This window comes from Halichoeres trimaculatus, unplaced genomic scaffold, assembly GCF_033239565.1.
Source record: "Halichoeres trimaculatus isolate MK-OKI-2021-1 unplaced genomic scaffold, fHalTri1.1 fHalTri1_scaffold_16, whole genome shotgun sequence".
Lineage (NCBI taxonomy): Eukaryota > Metazoa > Chordata > Actinopteri > Labriformes > Labridae > Halichoeres > Halichoeres trimaculatus.
Genome location: NW_027437194.1, coordinates 8,438,076 through 8,450,979, shown reverse-complemented (window position 1 = coordinate 8,450,979; position 12,904 = coordinate 8,438,076). Strand labels below are relative to the sequence as shown.

The window sequence follows — 12,904 nt, the reverse complement described above, 5'->3', positions numbered from 1 at the left end:
GTTGTGATTTAATTTCGAATAAATTATTTGCTAATTGTCGCCTTCTTGCAATTAAGAGTACATTTCAAAGAAACTGGAAGAAATAGTAACCGACCAATTGTGTCTTGCAACAATAAGTTTGGACATTTTTTTCAAAGAAGTAATGTGCTAATTTCAAAGAAATAAGAAAAAACTTTGTCTAATTATTACCTAAGTCTGAAGAAATTTGCGGACCTCTAAAGTAAAGTGTTACCCTTATTTTCAGTAGATAATCACTTTTTTGGACTTAATTTGAGCCACATTCACCTGACCAGTGTAGATAAATGTCTCATTTTAAGATATTAAAAGAAAAAAATGAGATCTGAATTGCTTGTAACAAGAAAGAAAATCTGCCAATGGAATAAGAGAAAGTTACTTGTATTAAGACAGTAGTTTTTTTAAAGTTTTTTTTTTTCTATTTTTTCAAGCAAGTTTTCTAGCAATTTTTTTTTTAACTGTGTGCCTCCTTCCTGTGGCTGTAGGTCATCACATTAACCTTATGAAACACTGATTTTCTGTATTCTTACACAAGTAACTGATTTCTCTGATGCTTTAACACCAGATCCCACACTTCCGACCCCAACAATGATCCTCTCTTGCTTCATGTTGTGCTGCAAAAACTTAAACCTGTTGACTCCTGGTCTTGTTGATGAAGTAAAGCTATGTACAATCTGTTTTTGTCACTGTAAGTTTTAATTTACAGTCACCAGATGTTTTAATGCAGTTTCAGCACCTGACTTCCTGTCCTGCTCAATCTGCCCTGTGCAAATTCATGCATTGTTGCTCCATTATCCCGCAAAAATAAAAGTCTTGTGTATCTGCTACATGACATTTCATGTGCTCTTTGCAGAAATGTCTCTCAGACTAATCCCAGCCTCACTCACGTTGGAGCCGGTCTCTTCTATGGCAGCCATCGGTTTGTTGATGCTGTTCACAAACTTGCTGACATGTTCGAAGTGTCGGGTCATCTCTGTGGCCAGAACCATGTCGATGATCGCCTGACGCAGAGTCCTGAACTGATTCCTGACAGAGAAATGAAGAAGATGAAGTGAAGATCACTCCTTTGGCAGAAACATGCTGTAAACTCTGTCTGAAACCCTCTGACAGACCTGTCAGTGTTCTTGAAAATGTTGCTTTTGCCGTCCCGCATGGTGAGCTGGAAGGCGAGTGCAGCGTGGTGGCTCTCCAGGACAGCTGTGTCGTTGTAGAGGATCGCCAGCTCGCTGCCTGCGTTACACAGGAAGGAGTTGGTCCGGCCGGGGTGATCCACGTCATGAACTGTGGCTGCGATGAGAGATGCTACCTCATCCAGCTGGTCCAGACTGCCCTGAAAGCAACAACACGGGTACAGAGCGAGGTCAGGAGGAGACCAAACATGGCACACACATGGGTCTCTAATACAAGAATATCAATGCAAAACTCACGACAGAGTTGAAAAGTGAAGGAGCTTCAATGCATGTATCTAAAAACCACATTTTTTCCTCTCACCTTGACCCTCTCCTTGCGCAGGAAGAAGGCCGTAGCATGCAGCACGTCTGCAGCATGCGTGGAGTTATGGTATGAGTTGGAGGAATGGTAGCTGCTCTCAATGAGCTGCAGCCAGGAGCGCAGCGTGGCCTCGGTGCAGTTCAGGAAGTCACACACGCCAAAACTCGTGAAGATTTTCAGCCCGAGGTACGTCAGCGGTCTGGAGAGGACACAGATGATTAAGACTTCTCTGACCTAATTATTTGAGTTTTGATTTTACGAATCCTTATCTTTCTACCTCTTATGTGTCGCTGCCTCCAGCTCCAGGATGTTGAACTCCCAGCACTCCTCATCGTTCAGCATCTCAGCGATGGACGGAGGGACGTCGTTCAGAGTTATTGGGATGGCCAGCTGGCTCTGACTCATATCTGACAGAACACACACACACACACACACACACACACACACACACACACACACACACACACACACACACACACACACACACACACACACACACACTTAAAAGGTAATCAAACCTAAAAAGGAACCATCATGCTGCTCAGTGTCCCTGTGACTTTAATCACTGTGACAGAGATTACATAAGTGAAATGTAACACTCCAAAGCGCTCCAAGAACATCCTAATTCCTTCAATGAGCTCAATAATTTGAATATTTATTCATGAGATTCCTCCAAAGCAGAATCAGATCTGAACATTAGCAGAGTGTGACTGAGTCCAGCAAGCAGGAATTATATCTTGAGGTTTTCTTGTAATGGCATTACTTATTGAGTATGAAATGATTTTTGCATTCCATTTCCACAGAGAGAAAAAACGTTTTCAGTGACTTCACCAAAAAACCTATATTGTGCATTGCTGAAAATCTACTCTAACTTAACAAGATGCATCCTGCTGGAAAGTCTAGATCGCTGAATGCAACTCTAATAAAAAGACTTCACTTAAAATTAAAACTTTTGAGCATTTCCAGTTATGTTAAGCTAAGCTCATGAACTCATAAAGCTATGTAAATTCTTCAACTTCACCCTTTAAGAGGCTAAGAATATGTCTAAAACACAAATGCATCATTGAATCAGTGTTGATGATTCTGTCGTATTTAAGCCCAGTGAGACTTACTTTTGCAGAAGACGTATTCATTCCCAGAGAGTCTCCTTAAACCGTCCTGCAGTGAGGAAAACAAAGGTTTCAGTAAAATGGTTTAAAGATAGGAGTGCTCTTGGGAAAAGCACAACACAAGCTTGTGTTATGTAAAAAAAACTCCCCCAAATTCCAAATGTCATGTTTGCATCTTTTCAACAATCAACTGGTGTGGAGCTATGATAGGTCACACCTGATCAAAGTCTTAAGACCAGTTGAAAAATTGCAAAAATCTACATTTTCAACTGTTGGATCTTAAAAAAGTAGTAAGTACTGCTTAGCTTAAAGCTTATGAAAAAAGAAGGAGACAAAAAATTGAGTAAGCAATTCATTTCAAACAACAATTAAAGTGAAATAAGCTCCTCCTCATCAGATTCTTAAAAAAAACTGAAAACCCATTAAAAAGAAAAAAAAGTTTGAAAAGCGACTCTGTAACGAGGAGCTCCACAGCTCTTGTTGATCATTTCAACAAGGACACTTGAAGATGGCTTCATGGAGGGCATCCCCTGTCAGGAACTGATGTACATTTTTGTAAACTTCCCTTCCAGATGTTCTTAATGTGATCAGGATCAATGCAAGTTAAAAAATTTGGATTGCAACATCCAAGCTACCCAGGACAGGAAAGGCAATACGGGCACTGGCCTATCAGAGCGCTGTCTGTCAGTCATGTGATCCACGCAAGAACGCAAGGCAGCTGAACCAGCGGTGTCTATGGACTGGTTCAGTGGTTATATTTTCTTTTCCTGTCCTGTGTAGCCAGGATGTTGAACCTGAATTTTCTAGGGTTGGTACGATATACTATTTCTGTGATTCGATTCTATCACGATTTTTGGGGTGCCGATTTGATTAAAATTGCGATTTTTCAATATTCATTTTGCGATAACTAGTTTTTTTTTTAACACTAGACAATGTGAAAAAGTTAGATGATGATCATGTCTACAGACTATATCAGGAGCCATATTTTCTTCCCATTGAATGCACATGACATGAGTCAGAGAGAAACATTTCACCCTTTGCTGGAGAAAAGTGGTAATGTTTTTCCGATCCAGTTTTTAAACAAAGACTGCAATGAAAATTTGAATGAAAAAAAAAAAGATTTTTGACAAAGAATCCTGATTTTGATATTGTCAAACCAAAACTCCAGATATATCGATTTTTTCTTTTTTTTTCTCCCACCTGAATCTTTTTCCTGTTAAATTATCGAACTTGAATTTTTGGATCCAATTTTTAAATAAGTAAAATCTAGACAAAAAAATTCAGATACATGGTTTTTTAAAGTAAAACAATTTAATACCAGGAATTTAGAAGGGATTTTAACCTTCAGTGGCTATTAAAATTCAAATAATTACGAATTTAATTTGCTCCCATAACCTTGGAACAAAACAGGCGACAGAGTCTGGGGTACAATTACTAGAGAGGACCTGGAAACAAAGCCTGTTATATGTGCATATGTGCTCCATTAATGCTTGACATTGTTTGACACAATTTTCTATCTTACAGGCTTCTCACTGCTGCTCTAATAAAGACAATTTCAACTGATGACGATAAGAAAGTTATCCAGCCCCGTTAAGATTTCAGGCTGTAATTCAGGCCTTTGGAAACTACTATTTTATGAAAAAAGAAATGTCTTTTGGGATGTTTCGTCCCCTGTTTCTCAGTACTTTCAGACTGGTGCACCACGTGTCTCCCTGACCACTTTTATTCAGTGAGGATAGAAATCTTTTTGGCACAGTTTGAAACACTTTTGATTTCTTAAAGACAAATATACTTTGTATTTTAGTGTTTGCGATAAAGTATTCTAGCTGAAGTTTTCCATCTCCTTTCAGTCTATCTTCGTTGCATGGTACACTGTGAACCTGGTTGCTGTGACAATTTGTGGTCACAGATTTTTGAAAGCATTTTTTGAGCTCATGCTGTGATTTCCACTACAGAGTCATATCTTTTTTTTAAAGCCACCTGGGAGATTTAAAGAAAGCAGCCAGATTTGTTTTGAAACAGGGGTTGTAAACAAGTTGTCTTCAAAATTTGTTTTTGTGGTTTTACAAAATTGCTGCTCAATTTTTGATGCATGGGGTCAGATTATCTTTAAAACATAATAAAAAGCCTTTTCTCACAAATTCTTCAAAGCATGTGATTTCCTGAATTTACTAATAAGTGTTTATCAAACTCTTACACTCATGAGACCTCCAACCAGGTCGTTGGTGTGGGGGTCGTCTTCTTTGGAGGCGAGCTGGGGGGAGTAGAGCTCAGTTGTTCTCAGGATCTCCAGCACGCGATCCAGAGCCTCGGCCACCGTCACCGGGCTGCTCTCCTGAGCGGCGTTTATTATGTTTATTACCTGAGGAGAAGACAGAATTATGGTCCCTATTCAGCTGAAACAGACACACACACACACACTGAAAGGATCCTCTGCAGAGACAGAGCACTCTTTTCATGTGTCATACAGAGCCATGTGTCATCGAGCATGCATGTGATGCTGCAGGGAACTTTGCTGAAAGGGGAATCTGCCAAAAAAAGAGGCTGAGAGGACTCACAGAGTATCACAGGACCAGGAGGAGAGGACAGAGTTACACTGTGTGAGCTGTGTGTTATCAGAAGTCTGATCTGGATTCAATTTGACCTGCTTTAGTGTAGCTCCAAGTGTCTCTACATCATGACAGCTGAGACACAGAGCATTCAAAAGCGAAGCCTCTTTTTCAGGAACATTTCCAGAATAACTACGAAGCACTTCATCCTACAGAGCATGCTCAGGCACTGAATAAAGCTTTTTAACCTAACTAACTCAAACACTGCAAATTAAGGATTTTGTAACACCGATTTTCCTCCTGCATCTCATGAATATCTAAAACGACTCTGAGGGTTAGCTGGGTGTCTTAGTCTCTATCATCGAACACTGACAACTGTCACGATCTGTCATCATGTCTTCATCATCCCGTATCAATCAACAACACCACACGCTCTTTCTGCTTTCATAGTCTCAGCTAAGTATCTGAGCATGCTCAGTCTCCTTTTTCCGTCTAATGCGGGGAAAGGTCAAAGCTGCTCCAAAGATGTCTTTTCATTGATGGGATCTTATTTATTTATTCATGCGATAGCACAGCAAGAGGATGTGAACAAATTAAATTTTGCTCTCCTTATGCTGGATTATGCAGTATTTTCTTTTGGATGTCATCAGTAAAAGTGGTTTTAACGCTGAAATCATCTGCCGTACCTTGGTGATGGGAGCCTCGATGGTCATGGAGTGAATCCTGGCGACAGAGGAGTATCGGCGGTTTTGTAAACTGGGAGCTGCAGGACAGAAATTAGGATTTTTATGAATAAAACTACTGAGAAAGGAAGAGGCATTAAACACAAGGACCCCATGTTTTTGCAGTTGATAAATGATAAAAATGATTTGTAAACTGATGTAGAAGATGTAAAGAAAATGTCCATATAAGAGTAAAAACATAGACTGTATCAAACATTAATGGAGGCTAACTTTCGGCTAGTTTATGAACCAGAAAGAAACTAAAACACACCAGCATCAATCAGCCAGATAACGGTGAAAACCAGCTTATCTTCTCAACTCGTTCACAGCCATACATGACTGGATAAATGACAACTTACCCCAGAAAAATGCCAACAAAACAGAACAGGTTTGCCTCTGATAGCATTGCAGCAACTTGCATTGTTTCCTTTTCACTCAGTAAAAACAAACTTAAGATATACAAATAACAATATTTCTCTACATTTAGCTAAAAAAATCACTTTTTAAAGAGATTACAGAAATATTTGTGAAATATATTTGTCATTTTTTATATAATATTGAATTTTTTATCTAAATGTTAATTTTATTTTATTTTATTTTTTTAGAAATGTTATTAATAAATGTCCTAATTCTAAATATTTAGCTAAATTTATATACATTTAGCTAAGACTAAATATTCATCAAAGATTTCTAAATGTTAAGCAAAGATTCCTAAATGTTAAGCAAAGATTTCTGAATATTTGCTAAGGTTTCTAAATTTATTGTCATGATTTCTAAATATGAAGTCAAGATGTATAAATCTTGAGGTCAGATTTCTAAATATTTAGCTAAAATGCAAATTCACAAAAATAGAAGTTTGAGAAAGGGATCCAGCCAAGTGGGATTTTGAGAATGACAAATGCACAAGGCTAAATCAGCTGTTAGAAAAGAAATGTGCCAAGTGCTGTGATGGCACTGTTGAAGATCCTGTGGCCGACGTTGAAGGAGTAGAGCTTGGCTTTCTCAAAATCATGTTTTTAGGACAAATATTTAGATATCTTTTCTCAAGATTTAGAAATCTTGACTAAATATTTAGAAACCTTACCAAATATTCAGAAATTCTGGCAAAAGATTAAGAAATCTTAGATAAATATTTGGTCTTTGCTAAATATTTAGAATGAAAACCAAATGTTAAGAAATATAGCCAACATTTATTTCTAACATTTAGACAAAACATTGAACATTTATACATAATGTTTGACAAAGATATTTCAAAAATATTTCAAAAATATTTCTCTAAATCTAGATAAAAAGTGATGTTTTGGAGCTAAATGTGGAGAAATGTTGTTATTTGTAGTGTCTGCAACTTAACAATTGGTGCCCCATACAGATATCTTGGTGTCAGTTTTGATCACAGAGCACTCTGTGCACATTGTCTCGCATGCAGAAACAAACAGAGACGTTGCCTCTTGCATTTTTGTTCCTCCTGGTTTGATTACTGTAATTCCCTTAACTCTGAGGCTTAATATAATCCAAATACAGACGTGAAAATGTGCTCCTGTCTCACTGTCACATATAAAGATATGAGGTAAAGAGAGCAGAACTGTTCTTTGAATCACGCCTGTAATCATCTACTCAGTTCGTGCTGGTGGCAGACAAAGCAACTTTCCAGCTCCTCCTGGGAGATCTTATACCACTGGGATTTGCAATTACTCTAGTGCATTCTGCTTTAACTCCAGGGTCTCCTCTCTGCTCCAAATTTCTAGAAAATTTCCTGAGTGAGGTACCAGGAGGTATCCAACAAGATGCCTCGGGATCACCTGAAGGTGGTGAGGCTGAAAGCAGATCGAGCTTCAGCTTTAGGCTCAAGCTCCTACATCACTGCTGATGTTGCACAAACGATCAATTTTCCTCTTTGAACAAGACCTGGAGAGTTATGACCTCATGTTTGTTTCTGCTGTTATCAGAAGTATCAGAGGACTTTACTATGAGCTCTCTGGAGCCAGCCTCATGTGGACACTGGAGGAACTGCAGCTTCATTTTCCACCACTGAAGGTAAAGTCTTTGGTAACAAATGAACAGATGATTAGAAAGTGGTTTGGTTCCTGGAAATAGCATCAGCTGTGACAAAGCCAGCTGACGAAGGGCGGTCTGTGACGTCACCAGCCCACGCCATCTCTCCAACAGATCACTTCAGTTTAAGTACTGATCATAAAGCAGTGTGACTCACACTTATCTCCCTGTATTCATCTTCTCTCTCTTTCCTTTATCCTCACTCTCTTCCTCTTTCTTTATCAGAATCTGCTGCTCCCAACAATTGCTGCACAGACAGATAATGCATCTTACCGTCACTGCTTCTGGAGCTGAGCGATCGGGACTCGATGGAGTCTTTCCTCCTGTCCCGGTGACGTAGAGAGTAGCACTCTGTGGAAAGATGAGAAGAAGAACAGATTTTAAACATGCATTATGTTCAGGGTTGTTAAGAGACAGATTTATGCTGAGAAATGTGAGAAATAGAGAGTTATATTCAGCCCTGCTGAAGCTATTATTAAAACACAGGGTGACGGTAAAGATTATTTTTTACGAATAGGCAAACTTTGAAAGTCCAGATTGCTACATAACTTTTCCTTTCCTTTCTTAGGGGTGATACAAAATAATTCAGACTTAAACAATGTAGCTCTCGTTTCTATCATCCAATAAAAAACATGTCTTCCTCAATGTTAAGCGCCACCCAAGTGGCTGCCTGTTGCCACAGCTCTCTCTTCTTTGTCTGTTTCTTGTAATTTTTTCCATCTATTTTTCATCATCTTTGAGTATGAAGTGGGTCATTACTTTGTATGGCTGATTTGCTCTCATGGACACCAAACTGGTTTTGTCTTCAATTATATTTTTACTACTTTTGCTCCTGTGTTTGTCTGGAGATCCTACATGGCTGCATTGTTTACATATGATATCAGCTGTTAGCAGCCTGTAGCATGTCAATGCTAACCAGTGCAAGGCCTGATGTTTCCCCGCAAGGTGAGGAGAAGAAGGTGAAAACGGTGTACAGGTTCTAAGGTATGAGCTGAGAAGTGACAACATGGACCTGTACTTCCATCCATCGTTATTGGGAACGCAAGATCTATCTCCAGTAAGATGGACAAGCTAGCAGTGCTAACCCAGCCACAGAGGGGATACCAGAGGGCAGATTAGCATCATTTTATTCACAGACATGGCTAACAGAGCGAATATCGGACACCAACACCTCACCCCACCTCTATTCTATTCTATTCTATTCTATTCTATTCTATTCTATTCTATTCAGCTTCTTTTGTATAATATGAGTTGCATTATAATTAATTTAAAGTGATATAAAGAATACCTTAATGGCTTATGTTTTTTAATGGTTTGATTTCATTCTTTTATCGAAAATCAGTGTTAGGTGGCACTCTCAAACAGATTTACGTGTATAAAATAAGATTAAAATAGGGAAGTTTCCCCAAAACTTTACAAATTTTTTTGCTAATTAGAGTTGTTCAAATACTTAAACATTTTTGGGGGGAACACCTGAAGTGACTGTTTTGTGACTTTTTTCATTTCGATACAACATAGACAGAGAAAACAAAAGCAAACACTGAACAATATTGGCAGACGTTAAACATTTACAGTCTCAGGTGAGTTCCACAGTCATAATTTTTGTAAAGTATGTCTAAACTTTGTAATGTTTTTAAACGGTATGAAGTGGATCAGACACTCCTCACATCCTGAGGTGTCCTGTGTCCATTTTCCCACCTTTTAATATACAAATCTTTTCTCAATCTCAGCAGGAAAGTCATTTTTTCCATCTCATGAATTTCTGTAATGATTTGAAGCCAATTTTTTACCGTGGACAAATTAGCCTGTTACCATTTATAAGTGACTGTTTTTTTGGCAGCAATAATGAATATTTTTAGGAGATTCTTAGAGTCCCCTGATATGTCTTCTGGCAAGTCACCCAAGTAAAGAAAAACAGAGGAATCACCAATCCATTAATTTTTTTCAGAATATTCAGAATATTTAATTGAGAGACCGCTGCTATGTTGAATACATACCAGACACTTACTCTTGGTTTCAGTGTATTACATTACCTGATTGTGAATGTTCCCCGCTGCACCTCTCCTCCTTGTTGAATTTGTGAACCTGACAGAGAAATAAGCCATGACTTAGACAACACCAGGAGGAAACACTAACCCAAAGTAAAACCCTTCAGATTACTAAAACACATACATCTTTATCAGAAATATTCAACATTTTGACTTTTAGATAATTTAATCTTCTGACTTTTTCTGCCAAAAAGAACATTTTGCTTTTCTGGATCAAAGACAGCCTGGCACAACCTTATTATGGACAATATCCCGAATGAATCTATTTCTTGTTTGTTGCACTCCTTGCTGGGCTGTTTTATCTGCCCTGGGCGCCATCATTTGAACACAATGGACCTCAAAGGGCAACCTTTGTCTAGCTTCTATTCTTATTACTTCCTGTTTTAATGAGCCTACTGCTGTTTCCATGAGCACTACTGTATACCTTTCTAAGCCTCTGTGAATGATGCCTGACTGCAAAAAAATAAAATCTTATTGAGGGTTTTTGTCTTATTTTAAGTAAAAAATTTTCTTGATTTAGTTGGAATAAGCCACATTCACCTGACCTGTCGAGTCTGAATTGTTTGTAACAAGTGAAAAAACCTGCCAATGGAAAAAAAAATTGCTTGAAAATTTGCTTGAAACTGGAATAAGGTTTCAATACAAGTAACTTTTCTCTTGTTCCATTGGCAGATTTTTTTAACCTGTTACAAGCAATTCAGACCTCATTTTTCTCTTTGAATAACTGAAAGTATGATTTTTTTCTGCACTGTTCAGGTGAATGTGGCACATTTTAAGTCTAAAAAGAAATTTATTACTGAAAATAACATCATAACATTTGATTCTTTCTTATTAAGATTTAAGGCATTGAAAAAAATCTCTCCACAGTCAAATCCTGTTGGAAAAATGTAAAGTTGTGAAATGAAAGAGTTCTTAATATCTGTAATGTAAGGTTGCATGTGTAGGGAGGGTTAGTAAACAAACAGATTGACCCACAGCTTCTACAGATTGTAACAGAGATATTTTTCTGCACTAAAGTGCAAACTGTGGTTCAAGCTTTTACTCTATAGAGGGATTTATGCAGCCATGTGGTGAGTCATTCTGGTGTAATTCAGAACCCTTTATTTATTTCTAATGTGCATTAGCGCTGGTTTGACAAACCATACTTTGCAAGGCAAATAACAACTTTTATGTTATCCAGTAAGATGCTGCCCAAATGAGACTTAATTCATCAAGAAGGAAAAATAAAATTCTTGCTCTTGCAGTTTTTCTGGACACTTTCATTTTTAATGGATGAATGATGCGTTGTGTTGCAAGACAAACACCTAACACGATGGATGCCAATGTTCCTGATGATGCTTTTCTGCAGACAGAGAACGTCCAGCACATCCTGTTCGAGGTTACAACAGATATGAAGAGCCTCTAATCCTGTTATAGAAGATTTCTCTGCACCTCCACATGCTGCTGACAGAGCAGCCTGCTCCATTATGCAACATTATATAAGCCCATCAGACCACAGTTGTCACTTCTTGTGTAAAAAAATAAATAAAATCAGTCTTTTTCTTTCATTTCTGAGTCACCCCTCCCAGGTCTACAGAGCATCCAGCGCAGAGTACACAGGATTAAGACAGCACAAACACTCCTGATGACAAACATTGCTGCCACATTGAGCTGATTACAGCTACATGGTTTTCCAAACAGATCTGAAATTAAGTAGACTAAATCTGGAAAATACTTGAGATTTATTTGGGAGGAAAAGGTAAACACAAGCAGCCGTAAACCTGCTGTAGGTCTGAAGTGATTCAACAAATACTGCTAACTTAATTAGACAATGAGACGGAAAATTCAGCACGCAGCCAAGTATTTGGTTGAGTAGGAGAAAATGTTGGTTCTAAGGAAAAATGAGCCATCCTCTAAAATCCTCTTTTAGCCTTCATTTCTTTAAATACATAAAAGTTTTTCTCTTTGGATAATTTTGTTGACAGTATCATCAAATCCCAAACTTCTGTTTCCTGCTTTAAAAAAAAAAAGCTTGAAAAGAGGATTGCTCTGTTCAGTTTGACATTGCACATTCCAGGTTATCAGGTTGACTTTCGGGAATGGGATCAGTCTCCTCCACGTCTCGGGATTCCCGCTCCCAACGAGCAGGACCGAGGCTTTAGCAGACAGATGCCAGCGGCTGACTCACCCTGTGCACACATCATGAAAGAGAGCAGCGAGCTAAAGCGGCTCTCTGTGCAGCTTTGTTGGGGTATAAATAGATCTGGCGCCTGGCTGTTAGCCCTCACAGGCCTTAGCGGGGGATCCTGGGGTTTAGCCGTAGCTTAGCATAGTATGACGTTATTGGCCTCGAACACAGCTGAGAGCAGCGACACACCTGCTGTGGAGAGAAGTGTGCACGCTGCTGAACAACAAAGCTGGAAATCTGCACGGCTGCAGGCCCAGTCTTTAGATCAGACTTTGAATTATTTTTTGATAAACTGGAGAGTTCAGTCTTTCATTTCATCACCAGGCTTGATGAAGAAAAACAAGCTGAAGTTATCCAGGTTTCATGAGAGTGAAAAACTAGAAAACTCAGAAAAGCACTCAGAGAGCACAGACCTCCACCAAGCATACTGTGATTGTGACACAACATTTTGGTCAGACTTTAATGTTATACTCCCTTTCAGCAAACTGTCTGCTACGATTTGGTGTTAGTTGCAGGTTTGTAAGTTAATTTGATGACCCAAGATATATTTCATATTTCGGATCCAGAATATTGCCAGGATCTGGATCGTACTTTCACATCTGTCAGAAATTGTGGTGACCTTGTTTTGTTTTGTTTTGCAAAGCAATCCAACCATTTATCACAGAGTTATATACACATATGGTGAAAACCGCCCTATCTCACAATCATAAAGAATCCTTTAAAAGAATACTGGATCCAGGCAGTGATCTGG

General features: G+C 38.6%; 1 protein-coding gene across 3 annotated transcripts in view; it reads right to left on the bottom strand.

Annotated features, from left to right (window-relative positions):
• pde8b (phosphodiesterase 8B) overlaps positions 1-12,904 on the bottom strand; it is a 46,784-nt gene that overhangs the window by 7,054 nt on the left and 26,826 nt on the right. For all 3 annotated transcript variants that reach the window (XM_074690193.1, XM_074690194.1, XM_074690192.1), the window contains exons 11-19: positions 9,972-10,023; positions 8,212-8,289; positions 5,851-5,927; positions 4,813-4,977; positions 2,619-2,664; positions 1,784-1,913; positions 1,507-1,705; positions 1,128-1,345; positions 903-1,041 (exon numbers count right to left, since the gene is read on the bottom strand). In XM_074690193.1, coding sequence (XP_074546294.1) covers positions 903-1,041; positions 1,128-1,345; positions 1,507-1,705; positions 1,784-1,913; positions 2,619-2,664; positions 4,813-4,977; positions 5,851-5,927; positions 8,212-8,289; positions 9,972-10,023 — 1,104 coding nt within the window. The remainder of the gene's footprint in view (positions 1-902; positions 1,042-1,127; positions 1,346-1,506; positions 1,706-1,783; positions 1,914-2,618; positions 2,665-4,812; positions 4,978-5,850; positions 5,928-8,211; positions 8,290-9,971; positions 10,024-12,904) is intronic.